Source organism: Pyxicephalus adspersus, chromosome 4 (genome assembly GCF_032062135.1).
Source record: "Pyxicephalus adspersus chromosome 4, UCB_Pads_2.0, whole genome shotgun sequence".
NCBI lineage: Eukaryota > Metazoa > Chordata > Amphibia > Anura > Pyxicephalidae > Pyxicephalus > Pyxicephalus adspersus.
The window spans coordinates 138,119,809-138,143,627 of NC_092861.1; the positions used below are offsets into that span (position 1 = coordinate 138,119,809).

The following is a 23,819-nucleotide window of genomic DNA, read 5'->3' on the forward strand; positions in this document are numbered from 1 at the left end:
GAATAGACAGTCTCTTATTTTTTTTCCTTTTAACATATTAACCCATTGCATATTCAAGCCTGCTGGTAGTTTTGCAGTTGACAGAACTCCATCAGAGAGTTCTGGAGAGGTTGATGCTGTTCTTTTGATTACTAAAAGAGTTAAAGGGCGATTAAATTGCAATCACGCAGGTTCTTTATTGCAGAAGGGACAGGTATCCGTCTCTTCTGCAATAAAATAACCTTACCTGCCTAATTACTATTTTTTTTAAAAACACTAATTTCAGTCCATCACAGATGCTGGCATCTTTTCCTTCTCCTCTTCCTGATTCTGATCTTTTTTTTTTTTTATTATTATTAATATTATTATTATAAAACAGAATGTATATAGCGCCAACATTTTACACAGCGCTTTACAAAGTCCATAGTCATGTCACTAGCTGTCCCTTAAAGGGGCTCACAATCCAGTGTCCCTGTCATAGTCATATGTCTTTAATACTGTCTAAGGGAAATTTTGGGGGTATGCCAATTATTCTTACTGCATGTTTTTGGAATGTTGGAGGAAACCAGAGAACCCAGAGAAAAAAACCATGCAAACACGGGGACATCATGCAAATTCCGTGCAGATAGAATCCTGGCCGAGTTTTGAACCTATGACCTAGCACTGCAAAGGCCAGAGTGCTAAACTTTGAGTCACCATGCTGCCCCAGTCGTCCTCTATTTTGATTGCCCAAACCAGGTTGACCTAACTCCTTTTCATTCTTATGGGAGTTTACTCACTCCCAGCATTGTTGCATGCACAGCTCCGTGTTTTTTTTTTTTTTTCTTTTTTGTAAAAGTAGATAAGTCAGGCAGGGAAGTGTATTCTGCACTAGGCAGAACCTTTGCTTTCTGTGGTAAAGCAGTGGCTCTCTGCAGAGTTTAGATACACCCTTGCTGAGTCAAAGGAAAAGCTCTTCAGTCAGCAGGAAGCATGGGCTTTGCCAGTAGAAGTGCTGTAAGTCCAATTTAAGGACCTTTGTGGTAGGACTCCCTTATATAGACATCAAGACACCCTGAAACTGCTATCTGGCACTGCCATCCTAGATGTTACTCAGTATCGCTAAAAACATTAAAAAAAACCCAGTTACCTTGTTTCGTTGGCGTCCTGCTAGTCGTTGCAGGTCCTCGGGACACGTCTTCTTCCTCTGATCTCCAGCTGGCGACTGCAGAGACGTCGGTGCGGTCGGGAGGAGCGGTGGGAATATCAAATAATAATTTGAGTTTTTTTATTTAAATTTTAATATTAAATTTATAAAATATTGGACATATTTTGGTGAGTTATGCCTAAGAATTATAGGCCTACAATGTAAAATAAATTTCCATGCAAAAAAAAAGTAACACTTTTTGCATGAAAATACGGACAGAATTAGAAAATTAGGGGGATTTCTACAAAAAGGATATATAAGGCAAGAGGACTTGCACAAAATAATTAAACACTGCCAGAAGAAAATAGGGTTATATCATTCAAGGAAGGAGGGTGGCTGTGGTATGGAATTGACATTCTTGGAGTAGTTAAATTTGCTAACAAGTTTAGAAGCATATTGCAAGTAAACATTTATAATGAAAAGACACTCCAAGTAAGCTTTAGCTATGCTGGATTTTTATCAGCTTTTTACCTAAAGATTGGCGACGGTGTTGTTAATGGTGGCGATCATTGTCTACAGCTAAGAGTTATTGTTTCAAGGTGAGTGGCATTTGAACATAACTGCTCGTTCCTAAAGAAAGCGCATAGTTCTTAAAAAAAAAAAAAAGTTTGCCTCATCTATCTTCCATCATCCATTTGTGGATACTTTGAAGGGTTTCTGCAGTTTGTCACATATGATGTGATTCTTTTCTGATCTTTCATTTATTTATGGCAGACATTTATTGCCTATGGGCGCTGTTTGTGTGCAAATCTTAAACGCATTACATTATCAGCCCCTTTCAGGGTGCTTCCAGTTTATGGCTTAACCATATTTCTAATCTATCTCTGAGGAAACAAACTATAAAACAATTCTGAGTTTGAAGATCCAGAGATTATAGACACATTTTATCTTGATTACCTTTCTTATGAATTATAGAATCAACAGGGAGTTATGTTTGATGTTGGAAGTGGAACACATTTAAGTAGAAGATATGATGAATTGAAAGTTACAATTTGCTTTCTGGTCTAAGTAGGAATGGTAAATGAAGGATTGTGCTGTATGTGCATAATGTTTCTTGGGACTGATAATGTGACATGTTTGAAAAAAAACCCAAACCGTTGTTTGGAAGGAAGTTGTCAGATCGAAACACAGGCTTTTTTGTACTTTCTGATCTCTTTTGTTTCTATGCTAATAGTCTTGAGTGTATTTTATGTCTTTGCTATTGTTTAAGCCCATATTTATTGGAGTGATTTTTAAATACGCTTTCATCTTTGTGACTGCAAATCCAGTCCTGGTTAGGAAGTAACAATGGAGTGAATTAGTGTAAAATAAATGATTGTCAGTCTTAAGACTTAAAGTCTTAAAGACCCTACCCCTTAATGTCAGGTGAAAGTCATGGAGCCTGGTGGTAAATATTGCTGGTAATAGTAAACTGTAAGAGCTACTCAAGGGTAATTGCAAAATATGCAGTTGAATACATTTTTTTTGTTTGTTTTACAAAGGCATTTATAATTCTATACATGCAAGCCATTTGCACAATGCACAGTCAGGGAGCTGTTATATTTTTTGTATCAGTGATTCGGCGTTCTGTGTATATCTACTTCTCTGTTTTGATTACTGGGCAACAAAATGTCATCATCGCCTCTGGCAAGTGATCACAAAACTGTCCTTGGAAACATTAATAGAGGGATAAGTGGTAACAAAGTAATCATCATGGCTACCAGATCGTATAAGAAGATTGGTTGGATAAAATGGCAAAATATTTCACAGGTAAACAATAAAGGTTTGATCTGCAGTATCCTATACCTTTCATTTAACTTTTCCCTGCTATACTGGAAATACTGGACGTGGGAGCGTGTAACTCTTTACACATTGCTACTGGACCACATTCCATGGAATTTCACGGCCCTGAGGAAGCTGTGTCTTGTAATTTTTGCACAGCATTTTTGTTTTTCTACCAGGAGTGAAGTTGGGGTATCATGTGAAGTGGGAATGCTTTGGAAATGCATTATTTCATGAATGTCTATCTACAACATGGAGGTTTTTAAACCTTTCTAGCTGTGGAGAAAGCTGCACCAGGGGATAGTACTGTGGAACAGCTAAAATTTAGCAGCCCATTTTCTGAAGATGGATGGATGAAGCGATAGACACAGGCCTTAGGAGGATGCAGGGCTTGGTATTTCAAACACCATGATCTTGGGGGGAAAGCAAATAAGCCTGCTGGAACGCATGGCACCTGGAAAGTTTGGAGTTTGAAGTGCTGCTATCTTTTAAACATAAGGTCGTCCCACATTTTACATGTCATTCATTCAAGCTGAAGTTCTAGTTTTGGTAAGAAGCAGAAGGCTCACATTCCATTAGGCTTTGCCCTGCTGTTTTAACAGAAGGGATTTAAGACAAAACTACATTTTTCAGGGCGATTGTCAGGAGCAATTAACGTTCCTAACTGGTTCCCTAAAAGATTGTGAATCTTGAACTTACTCCGGTCCATTTTTTATTTAATTCTACTAATTATGCACTGCTGTATATGGCCTCTCATTGAGGTGAACTTGGCTCCTAATGACATACATATCGCTGCGTTGGATGGATGGCTTCTCATGCAGTCAGGCAGACTCGGATGTTTGTAATTCACTCAGATGTAAGAGATAAGCTACAAATATGGACTGCTGTGCAAGCCAAGGAGATTTAGTTAATCTGACCTAGATGTTCTTTTGATGATTGAGACCCTGTCCTCTCGAAACAGTTCTCAATATCAAAATGAAATTCAAGGATATCTGGTGCTCAACTCCTGCGTCCTTGCAATGACAGCCCTTTCAATCAGCCAGGAACAAGAGGGAGATTTACTATATTAAGTTGTGAAGCTTTGCAGCTCTTTAGATCATTGGCATTTGAGTCTGCAATGATATTGAAAGTTGTCAGTGGCTGTAGCTCCTGTCTCTTTGGGAGGAGGATTAGCAAGAAATGAAACTCAACTTACTTCAATATTTTATTCTGTCCTTTCATTTTTTTTGTGTGTGTGTGTATGTGTGTGTGTGTTTTTATTTTTTTTATATTGTTTGAAGCAAAAAACTGTCTTAGGAATGGGTCTGTTTACCTTGTGCAAAGTTTTAATTTATTACTTATTTTCTTTTTTCCTTAGACTCCTGGCTTGAGAGCCAATCCAAAGAAGATAGACTGGTTTATACAAAAATACAAAAAGATGAACATGGTAATATGCACTGTTAAAAATTGTACATTACCTTATACAGAAAAACTTATACACAATAAAGGGTGTTCTGAGGACCAGTTTTCCATGAAGACCCCAGCCTAAATTACCTTACTTTTTTAACTAACACAGGATAAGATTTGGAAGAATCTTACAGGGCAAATGTTCCCTTTTGTTTAAAACCAAGAAGTTTGTCTAAAGTAACTTTTTCCCTCCCCCAAGTTGTATTTTGATTGATAATGGACCTCTGAGGAGGGATCCTTCGACTGAATGTCACCCACTGCCTCAGATATCATATGTCTTTGGCAGTATAAGACCGCCAAGCCCAGGGGTAAGCAGAGGTTGGACTTAGTCCTCACCCTTCAAGTCCAAGTCGAGTCCCAAGTCAAATCATTTCATTTATCCCCATTTTTCCCCATATAGGAACAGAGCACTGATCCTGTTCTTGAGCACAGGATCACATTCTAAGTTTACGGCTTTCTCCTCTGACAGCTAAAGGGGGCGAGGAGGAAGGCAGTGAGGCTTCTGTAACACCGCCTTCCTCCCCGCCCCTTCAACTGTCAGCAGAGAAAGCTGAAATTCAAGTTGCAGGTCGAATTGCAAGTCGTTTATTAGGCGACTTAAGTCAGACTTGAGTCAAAGTCGCATGACTCGAGTTCCAACCTCTGATGGTAAGGGCTTTTCCAAGTGAAGGTGATGTCTTCAGAGTATGTCTGTTTTTACAGACTTCTGGCTGACCCACTTTTTACATAAAGTGGGTTGTGAGCTGGCAGTTCACAAACACATGAGTTTGTATGCCCTTTTCTGTAATGCTTCCTATTCTCCAGTCTTAATCTTCTCACTGTCTCGCAGGTTTGTTGTGCCAGTGCAAAGGTTAATAGCTCTGCTTCTCCCCTCTGCAAAGTTTTTAAGGTCTTATTAGAAACCTGGGCAGCAATTTCAAGCTAAGTTTTCTGTCAAAGCTGTCCTTACTTTGGTAGCTTCATTTTTCAGAGTGCTGAAAAGTCCTTCCCTTCCATTCACTGATCATGATGACAAACGCTAGCTTAACGGCCTTAGAATGTTTAGTGGGTCACCTCTTGGCTTAGATGATTCTAGATATTGGATTTCCTTTCCTACAGCTGTCTGATTGCTCAATGTTCCAGCATGTGGTTGGGTTAGTTTCCTGAAATGGCTTCCAGTAAAGGTGCAGTTAGACAGCACTAGGACAGTGATGTACCTCAGCCATAAAGTAAGAAGTGTTGACAGACTTACGAGGTCACCAGAGCCTGGATCGAAGGGAATAGTTTCTCTGCAGCACCTTTCATTGGTTCTGCTTGCAGTGAGAAAACCTGATGTGGATTTGGGAGTCTTGCCTAAAACATTAAGGTGGCTTGGTTTGTAGTTCAGTCAGTAAATTTCTTTTATGCGTTTGATGGACTTGTCACTCACCCATATGTTTTTGTTATCTGAGCCTATGTATTCTATATTGGGGTGTTTTTTCCATTCTTTTTATTGCCAATTAACTGAAATTTTCAGAAAGCAAAGAATTGAGTAAGACCAACCATCACCAGGGGCTGCTTTCTAGGTTGAGCTTTTGGTTTGTACCTACTTCTGTAGGTGGTCATATAACCTAATCTTGAAGAACAGAGAAAGCTATGTCCATCATTGAAATCAGTAAAAAAGAATTTTACAGCAAATACAAAAATCGATAACCATGGCTCCTTCCATGGAAACAGTGGAATGAGTTAGTGTAGTCCCCATAAGGGAGGAAGTATTATTTGTAGGATTACAGATTTAAGTTAAGTGAGAAAGATGAACATTTAGAATTTTAAAGTGTGATTGTTTTTTCCTCGTTACAATTTTTGCATCCACAAACAGTGTATAAATAGCAGGTTACTCAAAAATATACCTGCAATCCTGTGTTCTTAACCAGAAACGTTTTTTTTTTTTTTGTTACAGGTGGAAGTGTTGGAAAAATGTGTGGAGATCACACGGGGGCTTTATGAAAGTGACAGGCAAGAGATGTATTATCATCTACTGTTTCTTTACGGTGGGTACTTGTTTTCTAAAGTGGTGCTTCTTGGTTATTTAAAGCACCTGGCCTGCAGACATTATGGATTAGACATATTTTAACAGTGTGTAGGGGACTTTAAAGGCATATTTCCATTACATCAACTCAGTTAAAATGTATCAACAAATAACAGAATAGTAAACATTCACATACAGTGGACAAGACATTTTTGCAGATCCTGTCTTTCAAGTGAATACTCTACAAGTTCAAGAGGGAGCAAATTATATCATCTATATCCATTCAATAATAGAAAGCATAAAATCACTCAGTAAATACTACATAAATACTTATGTAAGTGTACATTTACATTAAACTATTCACATTGGATGATTGGCCCACTATGAGCTCACAGATAGCATATATAGGGAGGGAGGACTACAGTGCAACTAGCGTGACCTTGATCAGAATTTGTCTAAAGATTTTATGGATAAAATATGTTTATTTCTATTTTTCAATATCCCCAATGTTAATCTTGCCTAAATATCGCTTTTACCCACGTAATATATATGGATTAGATATGTATAGAAATATTTAGGGTCCTCACAAAGATATCAAAAGCCTTATTTTATGTGCATATTCCACTTAATGACTCCTTCAATTAAATTCTGATGCAAAGATGGCAGTGCTTGCATTGTAATAGGGATAGGTGAATGTAAAAAAAAAAAAAAATACAATTAGGCAGGTTATTTTTTTGCGAAAGGAGCATCACTATTTTTTTTAAAAAGGTTAAAAGGTTAAGTTCTGTTTAAAGAGCTCTAGATTTACAATCCGAAATCCAAAAAAACATTCCCTCTGTTTAAAATTTGAATTATTTAACTAAACTTAAATGTTTAATTTCTGTTTTTTGTGTTACAGAAAAGAATAATGATTTGACTAAGGCAACATCACTTTGGCACAAAATGAAGGAGGAGGGGCTCCCAGTGCGGGGTAAAACCGCGGACCTTTTCATAAATTTGTTCAAGAAAAGTGGGGAGAATATTTTCACTCACATCCCAGAGGTAACTTTAATGGTTTATTTGTTTTGTAGATAATAGAATATCCCTTTTTAAATGAAACCTGTTATGCAAGAAAAGGCTCTCTTTCCTGAACTCTGAAATGCTAGATGGCTGGCTCTCATGCTGCCTTGAGTCACTGAACCATAGAATGCAATGAAGGCTTTAGCAAGTTAAGAAAATGCATGGTGATCTCCAGCAATGTAGTATCCATGTCAGTTTCTGTAAGGCTGTGTGTACAAGTGCAATAATTGTCGTTGGAAACAAATGATCCAAGAAAGATCGTTCGATGGTTGTTAACAAAAAGGTGCACAATGATGCTAACGCAGGGTAATCTCATGGGAAACGAACAACCATTCTGGCGGATCTGATTGGTCGACAATCGTTCGTAATCTATTGTGTGTACAGTCATTCAGTGATCGTGGATTGTTCTGTGATACACTTTCTCCTGTACATGTCGCTTCTTGCATCGTTTGAACGATTGTATAAAGTGTGTGTACATTATTGGTGGATTATATTTGAACGATCGTATCGTTAAACAGAATTGTGCAGAATACGATCGTTCAAAATAATCGAGAATAGATAAACTTTAAGTAAAAACAATCTTATCTTTGTTTTGTAATATACTAATCTACACCCACATGTACTGTAGATGACTAAAGAGAGATACATTTCAGCCTGGGTAGCAGCCACTGAATGAGTGAATGTAGCCACCTAGGGACAAAGTATTATATTCCCAGGATGACCAGGTGAAAGTCAAGAGAAAAAAAAAACAGAAAAACTGTGGTCACTTCATTATAGGACTGGTAAGCTGCAACATATTAAATTGTTATGTTTAGGTTTGGAGAGACTTTAAATTGTATTTAAACTCATGCCTTCAATGTGTTATATTGCAGCATGCCAGTTTGTGACTGCATTATTTTTTTATTCTATTAACGGACTTCCTTTTTCCGTGGTGACAACAGTCAATCACTGCATCATATTTACGCAGGAACAACCCTGTGTCATTAGGATAGTAAGTGAGTTAGAGCCGCAAAATGCTTCTCCCTGCCCACGCCTAACATAAGGAGAAAGTGTACTGTAGTCCAGACTGAAAACTTGGTAAAGCTGGTAACATGTTTGTTATCCCTGCCCTGTTTTTGTCCAGTTTAGCGCCAAGGAAACTGCCCTGTCAATATTTGAGTTGTGTGTGTGTATATACATTTGTTGAAGTTCTGTTACCTCTGCTGTGTAACAATGACATGACTTAATTTGCTTTTTCTTCTTTTTTTTAATTTTTTTTTATTTTTAAGTTTGAGCGAGATGCCGGTGAAGACTTGAAATTAGAAGCCATCGATATCAGTAAAAAGGTGGTGGATTTATCAGAGGAGAACAATTTTAATGGTATGTTAATGCATTTAAAAAAAAAATTAATTGCATTTTTTAACATAAACTCAGGTGGTAGCCTGAAAATGTATGGCAGCAATATCGCAAGAACAACATGTATACAGTCTTGTAATCTGCCTTCATTACAGAATTTAAGTTTTTGTTGGTTAACCTCCTGGGCAGTTCATTTCTGTGCGGAATTTATATGTTTAAAAGCGGTACGTTTTTTTTTAATGAAGATCTATTTTACAGTATAATATAATAGAATGTGTATATATAAAGATTAAAACACAAAATCATGTCAAAATAATTAAATTTAGAGATAAATGAATTTAATATTAAACTTTGACATGATTTTGTGTTTCAAACTTTATTATACTCCTACTATAATAATAAATATATAATAATAATATAAAAATACATTTTCATGAAAGACAATGTACCACTTTTAGACATATAAATGCAGTGTATTGCATTCAATACAGTTATTTTGTATTTAATGCAATACAAAATAAATTGAAATTCCCGCCGCGCCTTAGCGGCAGCTGTTCGCACCAACATCACCGGGAACGTCAGCACACCCGCCGGGGGACAGATCGAGAAAGAGGACGCGGCCAGAGGATAGCAGGACACTGGAGGACGACGATGGGACCAGGTTAGCATTTATTTATTTAGTTTTTTAGCTACCCCAAGTAGCCCAAAATAATCATCTAAAAAAATTCCAGATACAGGATAAAAGAAAGTAAAGTCTTACATTGGAAAAATATTTCCCCTTTCAGCATGTTTCAGTATAGAAACCTTGTACCTCCAGAGACTGCAGAGACAGTTTTATAACTGTACCCCATTGATGGGGTTATATGGTCAGATTGGCAGATATTGATGGCTAGTAGGGCAAGCTTGCTTGTAAGGTTGATAGAATATTTCCATACTGTTTAAAGTTATATGGCAAATTTTTTAGTTTTATTTTTTTAATTTTTTTTTTTTTTGTAGATGCATACACTTTGTTTCTGGAGGCCGAGGAAAAACTTAGACCTCTGTCCAAAACCGCTTACACAAGGCTTATTAAAGCTTTGCTGGAAGAAGGCTTGCTAGAAAATGCTTTGAGAGTAGAAGAAGCGTAAGTATTGAATGTATTTTACTTTCTGTTTTATGAGTTTTTGATTTCTAATTGCGGAAAGGTAAACATAGAGGGAGCAATTCCTTCGAATATATATTTATAAATATATATATATATATATCAGTCTTACAGCACAGTTTTTCAGTTTAAATCCACTCCATTCATTTCACGTGCACGTTCAAAACAAAAAGTTTGAAAATCTTTTTATTAGAAAGCAATCACTGAGATGGCGATGTCCATCCCTTGCCAGAATGCTACACAGGACCATTGCTCTGTGTGGAGTCAGTTCTCTCTTTGCAGAGCACACTCCCTACTAAGTCAGGCCTAAAGCTCTGCAATCAGCAGGACTTGTGCTTGGAGAACTAGCAGGGAGCTTGTGTTTTACCTTTGCAGATAGGTCATTGCTTTCTGAAATTGTTTAACATGATTTGCACTGAAATTTCAGTTAAGCTTTAGTCAGTTGTATATCGTATTGTATCAAAGCATTGATCTATGGCATTGTTTTCTTCTAAAAGTTATTTTAAGGGTTCCATGGAGAATACAGTGTTAGTCAGGGCTATGCGTATGTTAAAGTTTATTATATGTATATATATTACATACTACATACACTTAGCTCTGACTAAGGCTATGTACACACATACACAGATTTTTGTTGTTGGAAACGAAGACTGTAATATCAATGAACGAGCAATGTACATACAGTGCCAAGTGGCACACTGCTGCGCTTTCCTCCCTTCACTTCCATTGTGGTTGTTCGTCTTCTGTCATTCGCGGATCTGCCAGGATATATCCATGAACGACGTCGGACGGCTGCTGTACAGAGGTCAGATTCTTGTCCGAGACGAGCCCAGAGGCGAGAAAGGGACAAGAATCATCTGACGTGTGTACGTAGCCCAACACCATTTGATTGAGATCAAATATTTACAAAAGGAAACCGCTCAAACTCAGGCTTTTATTGACACCCATATGTAACTGAAACGTTTGTTTATATAAAGCTATAAATATGTTCACCACAGACCCTTTTAGGCAAGCACACCACCCGACACTGTTCAGCAACCATCCAACTGTTTTTGGGTGGGTGACTAAAAAGTTGGGTCACTTTACGGGGGCACCACGAATACTGTGTGTGGGTATGTAAGTATGTGTATATATACAGTTTTGTCCATAAATATTTGGACAGACAACTTTTTTCTAATTTTGGTTCTGTACATTACCACAATTAATTTTAAACACCAAAATAAACTGTAATAGCTGTTCAATCCTATACGGGATATAGAATGAGAAGTCGGTAGCAGATTTGCTAGGCAACTAATGAGTTTTGTGTAGTCTATATAGAGCTAGTCTGGGAGACATGAAATTAGAGATGTCGCAGTATTGGAATGAAAGATTAGGCCTGTAACAGTGCCTAACATCTATTTAATCACACTGAAGATTGAAAGATTGGGGGAAAGTAAATCCCGAGCTTCATGTAATTTACAGCCCTCCCGCGTGAATTGTTGATTTAGGGCCTCCGACAGATGGGACAAAGTAAGAAGGAGAACTGAGCAATGAGTGCTTAGGCAGGGATTAAGGGGATTGTTAAGAAAATCCCGAGTCCAATGACTATTTCTGACCCCCCTGAAGCTGAAAGTGACTAAGAGAGGATGGTCATATTGTGTCGGCAAAGGATTTCACTGGATTGATGGGAATAATTTAGCAATGACCCTGCTTACTTCCCAATCTGCTCAGTGCATAAGTTTCAGTAGGTAGAATAGACTGCTCAATTGGTTAGCCTCAAGACGATCAGTGTGCTTTATCTTGATTGTTGATACACTAAATGACAGTGCCCTTTTTATCCCCTCTACTCTCACTGCTTTCCCTGCTGCAGATTTTTTTTTCTGCTTTTGTTAATCTAGGAAGGAACTTTGCAAAGTTATGCTTGGATTTCATTAGTGGTCATTGCATTTAGCAGATGCTGGAAAACAGATGCAGGGGCCAGCTCGGCTTCTTAATTTAAAAGCTTGTCTTGGCTTTCTGATATTAAATGCTCTGTCATTAGAGCAAAGAGACTGCTGGTAATTTTGAGATGCATGCATATGGCAGCAGGTGAGATGCCATGCGATTTATGTGGTGGTAGTGTCAACTTTGTGTTTGTAGCTTTTCAAAGCACAGAGCTATTTCTACTGTGTAAAGTTTGCATGTATTGATAGTAACATTTATGCAAATAGGGAAACACTATTCATCTCATGTTTTTTTAGAAGTCATTTACCAAACACATTGGAAAAAGTCTTGCAGACTAAGGCTACGTACACACGTGCAATGGTTCTCTTACGATAATCGGCTTAGGGCTGATATCGGACTAGAATCTTGCGCGTAAAGTGCTCGTCGTCCATCATCTGAATGACCGTCCTGGGGGATCCACGGACGATGGACAACGAATGATCAAAGGGGAGAGAGCACAGCGGAGTGCTGCTCCATCAATCTCCCCCTCCCCTCTCCATAGAGCAGAACAGTGCTGTATGTACAGGACTTGTTCATGCATTGTGCAGTCATTTGTCTTGAAAGAAGGAAAGGAAGAACATGACAGCACCCTGTGATGGAATAGGGACAGGTGAATATAGTGGGGTTTAGTTCTGCTTTAAAGCCGTCACCTCCTTTCCCAGTACGGTTCTGCACTAAACCTAACCCTTCAAAAAGTGTAATTTAGATGAATACTTAACAGGTGCACATATGCAGGGCAATACAACGAACAATACAAAAATTCCCCATTATTCAATCTAGCTACTTAGCAAAAAAAAAAAAAAAGAAGCCTAATTAAACGGTTTCAGCATATATATAAAAGGAAGAGCACATATTACAGAAATATATTTGTTCTTTTTATCTTCAGATGATCTGTGTGATTATATGGTTCTCCTTGACTGTAATGCGAAAATTAATCGTCCAAAAACAGTGCGTTAATTCCTGCAGTCAATTTCAGTAGCAGTAACCAACCCATCATAAAAAAAGGAGAAAAAAATATATATCCCTGCTCAGTGTTCTGTTTTATAATTACAGTGAAGGATGATGTAAATGAGCATCAAGAGGGTATCTTTCATGATATACGTTGAAAAGACATAACAGATGCAGTTATTTTAGTCATCTAATATGTCAGCGTTCCAGAATCAGAGCAGATTGTTTAAAAAGGAAAATCTCGTTACTTTGTTTCCTTTTTTGTCGCTCATTTTCAACTTTGTCATCTGTCAGATCATAAAGAGGGGGGAAAAAAAAGAAACGCGAGAAGGGGGGGAGAAAAATAATTATTCTATAACCATTGACAGTTAAGTACAAAAGCTGTCTCCAGGTCGATATTTTCCAGCAATATTTTTAACATATGAACAGTAGTTTTTGTAATTTCACCTTCGAGCTCAACCGATCATTATCCTATCAGAAGCATGTCAGTAATGCCTTTTTGACTGTCTGCCTCTTTTAGCGCCAAGAGCCACTTCAGTGACTACAGCATGAAAAATGTTTCCAGCAATCTCCTTCTGGCAGAGCAAGTTAGGCGGGACTGTTTGAAAGGTATGTCATAATGCTTGACCTTTACGTCACATTAATGCCTCTGTAGATTTTTCTTGTTACGCCCTTCGAATACTCAGATAAAGGAGTCCATTTAGCAAATTACCTGCTTATCAAGAGCCTTTTGTGGTCTCGGAGAGACGTAAATTACTGTACATGCATTTATAATACATCTTGAATATGAATGTACTTGTCATTTGACCACTTAGTCCGGTTTCCATCCCATTTAACACAAGATTTTTTTTTTTTTTCCTTAAGATGAATCCTTTATTTCCCCCCTTCTTTTCAGACATTCAGACATGCAAAATTTGTGGAGGGTAAAAAAAAATGCGTACATGCTTTCATCCACGTTAAAATTCACAGCACAAGTCAGTTTGATTTATGCAGATTAACATATTATAATGCTTATTAACACACACACTCTGCAATATTTATTTTATTATATTATTTTCTGTTGTTTCCAATGCAAAATTTTAAACAAGTTTTCTGTAAAACACCAATTTTTTTAATTTATTTATTTTCTACATTTTTTTTTTCACGTCTGAAATTTCAAAATTTCATCCTGAACAGTAGCAACACATATTATTTCCTTGATAAATGGTTTGGAGAACAGTTTATAATAACATACTTATTACATTTATATATTCTAGTTATAGCTATAGTATAGCTGCTCATTTGCGTGTGTGTGTGTGTGTGTGTGTGTATGTATGTATATATACACACACATTTTTTAGCTTTTTAAAATTTAAATCTCTTGGTTTTGGTGCAATTTATTCCTAGTTGTTACCTATCTTGTAAAGCTTATCCTTCTCTATAAAACATATTTTTTTCCTCCAATATAATGTGCTGAACACTATAAATACATTTTATTAAACGTATTTTTTCTACCACAAGATTTATACATTTTTTATCAAAAATTTTATTTATTGTTTTTATATATTGCACACACATCTCCATTATTACAGTCTTGAATGAGGCTTGATTCATGATTCAGTCTCTCAGAATTTCCTGTTCCTGGCTACGACAGCACTTGCATCAATGTAAATCTGTTATCACATAGCACGTTCTCCTGTGTAAATATTACGGGACGATATATCATTTTCCGATCATTTGTGAAAGTGATAGTGCTCCATTGTAACACAGATCCTATATTTGTGGTCTCGCATCATTCTGTGAACTGGTCATTAATACAATTTGTCTGGCAACCAGATTGCCGTTTTGTGCTTTGCGAATTCAAAGTGTTCAGTTAGCATCTGGCAGGAGTACATTATTGTATGGTGAAAACTGTTTTCCATTGACATGCTGGGCAGTCCTACTTTTATGTCATTTTCTTAAATGCTTTTCTGCGCTCTTTTTAAAGGAGCTGTGGGGACAAGGAAAAAATATTGTTAGAGATTGCTTAGAGGTTAACATTATTGTCAGAGATTTGTGTTTAGTTATTGGAGCATATTTTGGTTTACACATCTCTAAAAGAGCAAAAAACCATAACATGTATTGTGTGTTCTGCCTGACACAGCCCCTTTAGAGGAAAGCTATCCATTCCATATTGCTTTCTCAGCATCTTGCTGACAGTCTGCCAGTTCCATCATTAAACTCTAATCTCAAGCACTCACAACAGTTTTCTGCATGTCGTTAATATGAGAAACAACAGAGCAGATCCTAATCACATCTCAGCCTGTCTCTTCTGTTTTGTAAAGCCTTGGATCAGTGATTACTTTAGCAATTTTGTCCTGTCCTTCCTTTTCCTCTTCAATAGATGCACTAGTCACCCTAGAGAAGATGTTTAAGAATGGCAGGCTGCCCAGCCGTCTCACAGTGAATAGACTCAGCGATGCTTTTGCCGTGAGAGGAGATTTGGAAAGCTTGGAAGCACTGGAAAAGATAACCATCGACAGCAACTTATCCCTTCCCAAAATGAACAAGCAACTCTTTGTCTCCAAACTGTTTGCTCACTTCCTAAAGTAAGTGAAGATGTGATCCACCTATGTAACAGTGGGCCTCTTTTATTAACATTGGCAAGTTTATTATTTTCTAAAATGGTGCTCCTGTGCATAGTGATAAATGCAGTGTAAATACACTTTCAGTTTTCCGTCTCTGTCCTTTTTCTTTCCCATCTTCTCTGTGCACTTGTGCTTGCTGGAAAAAAATCATTGATGATTGATTAGGCCTGACTTATTAAAGTTCTCCAAGACTAGAAAAGATGAACCCGGATGATCAAGCAAACCTGGATTACATCTTGTTCAGGATTGAAAACATTTGCTAACAAATAGCAAATGGCTTTTAAAAAATCCAGCCTTGGAGAGCTTTAGTAAAGCATACCCATTGTTCCAACTTCTAAAAAGGGGTTAAGCAAAGTTGTTGAAGATTTGCAACAAGTAGTCAAGTCTCCCACAAAATTAAAATTGCATTATATAGTTTTACACCGGCACAAAAGTCAAAAGCAATCTTCCACCTGTACTCCAGATCAGGAAAGCAGCTTAGAGTGACAACACTGCTCCCCCATAGATTCAGAACAGTAAGCTAGGCATGTCACTTTAGAACGGGAGTGATACTGGCAGGATTACCGGGGAAAGATTGTTAAAATGTCACCGTATCTTAGTCCTGGCAATTTGTTTTTTTTTTGTTTTTAGGTATAGATATTTTTCAAGCTTTGGCTAGTGGGGGTGGGATTGGAGAATTGTTTTTCAACCAGAATTCCGTGGAATCCCAGGGCTCCTCTTTGAGATTCCTTAAGCCATTAGCAATTTGTGATCCAAGGTAGCAGTAAAAACCTGACAAAGGTTCTTTAAGCAAAAATGTTCTTTATATTAAATTAGTTAAGCACACACTGCAGCATTGGTACTAGTCATAAAATAATGCTACTTTAAACATTCACAGTTCTTATGGGAATCATGCACTTTCAACTGACATGCCCATGACCGGCACATTGATAACAATTCCAACTCTAGGGATCCACATAGTCCAGCCTAATAAAAAATGGTGATGGTGGAAACTTCATTACTTTGCATTATAATGATATACAACACACACTGGAATCAGGTGTTTTACCAACTTTTGTACTAGTTGTGCCAGGTTTGTGAATCAAACCAATGCAGTACTCAGAGACAATTATAGCCATGGTAAGCTGTTTTCCCATCTGGAGCCCTGGATAACAAAGTATTGCAAAAGATTAAATTTGTCCTGTTTTTTTTTCTAAAAACACAGAAATCTATCAAATGGAGACAAACTATATCATCAAAAAAAAACAAAAAAAGTTTTGATTAAAGTAGGTCAAACTAATCAAATGTACTGCTATGTAATAGGTAGTTTTATGTGTTTTCCATATTCAGAAGATAGTTTTAAATTATGAATTGCTGTCATTGGAGTGCTAGTTAAAGGCCAGAGTGAGTTAAATCATAAGCTGCACATTCGAGGCTCTTATCCAAGCATTTCATGCACGCCTTCATCAGAACTACAAATGGTGCGCCGGAGCGGAGACATGGCCAAATGAAGTTGTCAGGCCGGGTTATGCAGACAGCACATTTCCCGCGTGTGTGTGTACATGTACACATCATAAACACATTAAAATATTAGCATTGCCCCTTGAAGAATAAAACCTAAAGCACCACAACGTAGTGGACAAATTATATTTAATATCAGTTTTTGAATCGAACAGGACAGTTCTAGAGGGGAAAAAGGAGACCCAGGTAAATATTTAATTTTATATTTCCTGAAATACAGTAAGTTTTTCACATCAATTATTGAATATTAAGCCTTAATGTTCATGCTAGTGCCTTTTAGGTGGCTCTGGTCTCTTTCTGACTTGGATGAAAGTCACTCTCAGCTTAGAAAAAAAGCATTAATGTCTAGCCTTGTTCAAGTACCAAGTATTACCAAAGAGTTGAAGCTGAGTGAATATTAACCTCTTAAAACACATGGCCTTCTTTTTAGAATGTAGTTTTGTTCCCATATTAAGGGCAACTCATTAAAACAAAGACAGCCGATCATTAAAAGATGTGCTTATTTCTAACCAACCCTTTCATTCTTCTTCACTCATCGGCCATTACGCTAATCTTAACCCATGCACCCACCCATCTGTTAATCCTAACCCATGCACCCACCCTTCTGCTAATCCTAACCCATGCACCCACCCACCCTTCTGCTAATCTAAACCCATGCACATGCCCACTCTTACGCTAATCTAAACCCGTGCACCCACCCGCCCAACTTTACCCAAATCTAAACCCATGCATCCACCCACCACTGGAGAATTTTCTGGTGAAATGTTAGCAAAATCCAATTTCTCTCTCCAGAATTCTACTAAACAGTGATTTGCAAGAGGCTGATACCAGGTCATATTCAGGGAGCTTGTGTTACTTGCATTAAAATATATAATTTTATATTTAATAATTGAATCAAAGAGATGTACATATCAGCCTGGTGAAATCACTTTGGGCTCCTGACACTGCAATGCTAATTAATAATCTTTGAGTAAAAATTTTATTTTTATGCTTATGTTGACATCATCGTACTACGTTGTAGTAGTAGTTCCTTGTTTCATATATAATGTCTCTTTCAGTAAAAATTACGAAGAAGCCACCTCATTGATTGAATCGATGTATACAGAAGACCCACATAATTCCATCTGGCCCCTGTTAGTAAAGCTAATGAAGAACGATATGACTGAAGCACTGGAAAAATGTAGGTTTTTGCTAGTGTTTTATTATTATTCATTTTATTATTTTGTTAGAAAACCAGGGAAGACAAATTGAACTCTTTGGGAGCTTACAGGTTTTACACATGCATGTTCAAATCCACTAATTGAATGAGCAGCATAGAATCAAAGAGATAATCTGCACCAAAGAGACCTTTAAACTGTTGATGGAGTCTGATGGATACAGAATAAAGTTTGACATGACTTTTTGAAATAATTACCAATTAAACACCTACCCTGTTTCTCTGAAAATAAGACATTGTCTAATATTAATTTGTGCTCCAAAAAATGCACTGGGGCTTATTTTCAGGGGGTGTCTTGTTTTTTCATGAACAACAATCGACATTTATTCAAATGAAAAAATTGTCAAGACATGTGAGTGATCAGAGAGCTGTATATACGATTTATATTATATAAATTATTCATTTACATGATTAGCATTGTTTGTACTGTAATAGGATAATATCACAGTGTAAAGGGGACTGCTCAACTTGAAGGTGTAGTAGTTAAAGGTGTCAGGCTGATCCTGACCTCACTTAAAGCAGGACCCAGGGCTTTCATATTTTTAAAGTGGGGTAGGATTAGAACCTGAGGGTAGGGCATATTTTCGGGGTAGGGCTTATATTTCGAGCATCCTCAAAAAATACAGAAAAATCATGCTAGGGCTTATTTTCAGACAAAAACAGTAGTTCTGCACTGCATGAGTATATTTTACACCTGCCTAGATTTTCGTTTTAAAAATAAAAGCCCCCATCAAAGCCATATTTGACCTAGCTGTAATTTCTATATTACTAGCCAGTCTTATGTTTTATTTGTTTTATGACAAAAGTTATTCACCCTCTACCCTGCTGATCCAAATTCCCTAATACCTTCAATTGCAGTGAGCATTGTGGCAGAGAAGTTGTCCAATCAGTTCTCCATATACCGCCTAGTCACAGATCTGTTTCTTCTATACGTTCAGTCAGCAAAAGTGGAAGAAGCCAAACAATTATTACAGGTAAGCTTTTAATTTAGTTCTTCTTGATATTAATTTCAATGCTACTGACCTCTTGTTTCTCACATCTCAGTTGCATCTTTGTGTTCTCAACCGTAGAAAACCTATACTTAAGGTTTTACAACAGATTTTGCTAGGTGGAGGTTTCTGTCAAACGGCTTCATAGTGAACAAATTGTTTGGAATATAGTGTAAGAGTCTCTCATGGTGTGTGTCATTTTTCTCTATTTGATATTGACTTGTTGGAGAAATGTACCCTTAATTCCTTTTCAGGTGGGAAGTGGGGAAAAATCCCTCCCATGTGGGGCACAAACCATTATAATTGGATCTAATTTTCCTATCCCCATTCTCCGCAAAGCCATCAGAAATTGTTGGGCCCCATACTAGGCAAAAATCTTGAGCTCCCTCCCCTGTGTCTTAAAGTTCCAGCATTGCAAAATTCTTTCGATCAGGGTAACAAGACTAAAGGTGCGTACACACTTCCAATTTTTATCGTTCCAATTGAACGACGAACGATCGATTGGGCAAAAAATCGTTCGTAAAAAAGTAACCAACGACGCCGACGAACGAGGAAAGTCGCTGGAAACGAACGACCGGACCGACGGATCAGATTGGGCGACGATCGTTGAACATCGTTCGTGTGTACGGTCGTTCGTTGATCGTCCATGGGCTGAGCATGCGTAATGAACGAACGTCCGTTCACTTTCCTGTCGTGCACATAGTTCCTCTATCGCTCAAACGATCGTATCTATTGTGTGTACAATATCTACGAACGATCGTGTCGTTAACTCTATGTGCAGGATCGGTGCTATACGATCGTTCATATATATCGTGCATGAACGTTCGTCGTTCGTTTTCCAACGATAATAATTGGAAGTGTGTATGTAGCTTAATACATTGACTTATTTAAATATTGTAAACAAGCACAATCAAGTCCATCACTGACCTCTTGCTACTGGTACTGTGGAGCAATTAATCCTCAAAGTTCATAACAAAGGAACGGAGCAGCACATTTCCACTTGCTTTTTGTGGCAGTAGAGAGCAAATTGAAGGTGCTGTCATTTGTTTAAAGTAACTTCAACCCAACTCCAGAGACTTTGTTGTGACTTACTTCAAGTGCCTGCAGCTACAGGTGAGTGAGGGCTTGTTTTTAAAGTAAAACGCAAGAGAAGGATAAAAAAAATAGACCTGTGAGAGGAAAAAAATCTGTTTGTGTTAAAGTTCCCACCTCCAATTTGGCCCAGTTTATGTGCCTATTTTAATGAACATATTATTACACAGTATTTATATAGTGGTAACATATTACACCGTGCTTTACATAGTCCATAGTCATGTCACTATGTCACTACAAGTCCATAGTCATGTCACTAGCTGGCCCTCAAAGGGGCTAACAATCTAATATCATTACCTCACATGTCATTAACACAGGGGGGTAAGGCAATTACCTAACTGCATGTTTTTGGGATGCGGTAGGAAACCAGAGTACCTGGAGGAAATCCACACCAACACGGGGAGAACCTGCAAACTCCATGCAGATACCTCCAAGATTTGAATATTGGACCCAGCACTGAAAGGCCAGAGTGCTAACCTCTGAGCCACCATGCAATCTGATAGATACAATCTGTTTTTGCATTACCCTTCCCCGCAATTGTTGATCATTTATTACAGTCTGACATCAGTTTCCTTTTCTTCCTCATTAGAATAGGAAGTGATAGTCCCTTCCTAGTGTCCTGAACATTCTGTGCTATATTTGGGGAACAAAGCTTTGTGTTTTCACACTAAAACAAAACTTTAACCAATGCGGTGAGCCACAGGGGGTATGAAAGCTGCAGCTGGCAGTGTACACAAACACCTTCTGATGGAGGGAGTCCCTAACCTGCATTTGGCAGAAAAACAGTTGGAGATCCTGCTAATTTCTGGATTTCTGTGGTATAAATGTATGAAATTAAAGCCCAGTGAAAGTCAAAAAAAAATGTTCAGCTCTGGGCTTTGTAATAACAGCTTCCACTTTTCTAATGCAGCAGTTACACAGTCTTAATAAAACTGTGACGTTAAATGCACGGCAAAGTTAAATCTAGAGCGCTCAGTAATCAGCTCTTGGTAACTGATCTGACAAACCAACCTTTTCTTCCTTTGAAATACAAATGGATGCCGAGAGGTGTGGCTGTTACTTAGGTCTGCCAGAACTGCTTTCATAGCTGTTACATGCAGGATGACCCTGATGATATTCTGATTTAGTGCCCTCATGATGCACATACCTTTATTACTGCCTTAGATTGATCTTTAATATTTGTTTTTAAAAGGCTGAATGTGCAATTGTTCCATAATTTTAGATCAACTACAACCTGCCCGAGAAGTGTTAGAACCTGTGTATGTCTTTTTGCAGCTAGCATGCTGCATTCAATGTCAAAGAAAACAAATCCAGCATCACTTAGTGAACAAATAGGAGAATGACAGATAATATTAAATCAAAATATTTCCACCATAGCTTTAATTTTGATTTACAGAAAAGCAAACTACTTTATTACAGTATTTTCTTTTAGGACGGTTGCCACAGGTTGCCCTTCCAGTTTTTGTGACAATATTATGTTCTGGGGCTTTGTAATTAACTCATAAATTTGGCAGCCGTAGACTTTAATGAAAATAGATGGAATTAGCAGTAAATCAAACATTTTTATGCACTTTCAAGGAAATTGTTGTATGATTAAAATGCCCCTTTTGGACTAATTTCACCTGTCCATTCCAATTGGTGAAACTTTTTTTGTTTTTCTTTTTTTTTGTAACTCTGTTCTTTGTAACCTAAAATGTTCAGAGTTGGAGTATAAAATGCAAAGCAGATGAACCTGAAAGGATATCCCATTATCTTGATTTACACTTGCATGCTCCTCCCAACATCTTTTACCCTCTTCGCAATCTCAATTAGTGGAATGATAGACTCACCCCCCCAAATTCCTGATGCTCCTCCCATTTCTTGCACTAACCCTGACCCTTTCCTAGTTTGCCAATACTTTGCCCGTTCACACTAAAGTGATAAACTTGAGGATATTGGTGCAACTTCTCCCTTTTTTGTTAAAAAACTGCATGATCTAAAACTCTAGAGTGGACGGAAAAGAGATGTAAAATTTTTTTTAGGGAGATATCTCTGTGGAGGTATTCAGCAGTCTTAAGGTGCCAGATGTTTGCTCAATGTTTTTGTTCCTTTGTAACAAAAACATTTTTTTCGATTCAACAGGAAAATGTGCTTCTGTACTTTATATGAAGATATCAGTAAATCTTAACCCCCCCCAACTATGCCATGGCCTAATCCCTCTGGGCATCCTTCTGTACTGTTCTGCAACTGGGCACCACTAGAGGGTGCTTGTTGGAGATTGGGACAGAATGTAAGTAGATTCTAAGCTGATGCAGTGGGGTTCTTTAATAAAACCAGATCATTTCATGCAACCTTCAGGTTCAGAATATCCCCCAAGAGTACTGTTACACTTTAAGATGAATTGTCCTCTGATTTTGGCACAGCTGCAGTTCTTTCCGACAGTTCTCTTTAATTTACCCAGAGTCGGTGTTCTAAAGCCATGACAGCTGTCCTGACTACAGTGTACAACACTGTCTATCACCAGTGGTTATTATGCATCATTCTGTAATGTAGGAAAGACACTTGATTTCTCTGGCTTGTCATGTAAACTTTATTTTTATTCCTCCCCCCTCCCCAAGTTCAACTTTTGTCTCTCTCTTTCTCTCAAGAGCTGACTGTTGCATTGAAAGCCTTTTATAAAACAGATTGAAATCAGTCCTTTTGTATGCATAAGTGTAGGTAATTATACTTTAAAGAGAACTTGCTTTGTACATTTTAATTTTTATAAAGAAACGAGCAGTTATCTCCCTGACACCTTATTAAATGTATAATTAACCTTATGATCCCAAGCTCACTTATGAATGCTTGGCAGTATAATTGGAGACAAAAAGAATTCTTTTTTTTTTTTTTCATCCAGCTGTTCATTCTGACATGAAGGAACCCCTAAAAAAAAATTTGGTCTGAGGGAACCACAGTCAGTACTTGCTATGTCCACAGCTCATGATACATTAGAGTTGTGGTCACTTAGAATTGTGAATATAGATATCTAGAAAGAGGAGTGGTATCAGTGGTACGGCTAAAATTAATCTTCTCAGGATCCCTTAGCACCCCCTGTTGGAACCTTAAAAAGTGCAGATTTAGGCTAAAAGCGTTGTAAGGAACAAATTGCCTTAAAAAAAGTTTTCTTCTTCTGAGGTTGTTTCTATGCTGCAATTGGTCCAATTGCTTGCCATTGTAATGGCAGCTATAAAGCTAAACTCCAAACTAAAAACTATATTGGCAGATTTCAAGGTCATTTCTATGGAACATAGTAAACTACAAGCATATAGTGTCCCCATCACAACTGAACTCTGCAAGCAAAAGTATTGTATTCACCTATATTGCAATACGTCTGCTGCCTTAACCAAGCCTCACACTGCAACTTCTGAGAACATTGTGTGTTCCCGCTTAATGCCCATGCAGACACAAAAGCATCAGTATACTGCTAGGAATAAAGGAGAGATGTATTTACAAAGATAAAAATATTATGTACATTTGTGAAAGATCTGATCAAAGTTTTAAACCTTCCACAACTCATTGAAAGCATTTGAAAAAAATGATGTGTTTGCTTTTAACGTAAGCCTTTCCTATTGTAATGCAAGCTGACACAGCTTG

The 23,819-nt window shown here is 37.6% G+C and overlaps 1 protein-coding gene across 1 annotated transcript in view; it reads left to right on the forward strand.

Moving 5' to 3' along the window:
• The window catches only part of LRPPRC (leucine rich pentatricopeptide repeat containing), an 85,831-nt gene that overhangs the window by 56,284 nt on the left and 5,728 nt on the right, over nucleotides 1-23,819 (forward strand). The window contains exons 23-31 of the mRNA XM_072410289.1: nucleotides 4,284-4,352; nucleotides 6,291-6,381; nucleotides 7,258-7,400; nucleotides 8,687-8,777; nucleotides 9,750-9,876; nucleotides 13,325-13,413; nucleotides 15,167-15,371; nucleotides 17,969-18,090; nucleotides 18,985-19,100. Coding sequence (XP_072266390.1) covers nucleotides 4,284-4,352; nucleotides 6,291-6,381; nucleotides 7,258-7,400; nucleotides 8,687-8,777; nucleotides 9,750-9,876; nucleotides 13,325-13,413; nucleotides 15,167-15,371; nucleotides 17,969-18,090; nucleotides 18,985-19,100 — 1,053 coding nt within the window. The remainder of the gene's footprint in view (nucleotides 1-4,283; nucleotides 4,353-6,290; nucleotides 6,382-7,257; nucleotides 7,401-8,686; nucleotides 8,778-9,749; nucleotides 9,877-13,324; nucleotides 13,414-15,166; nucleotides 15,372-17,968; nucleotides 18,091-18,984; nucleotides 19,101-23,819) is intronic.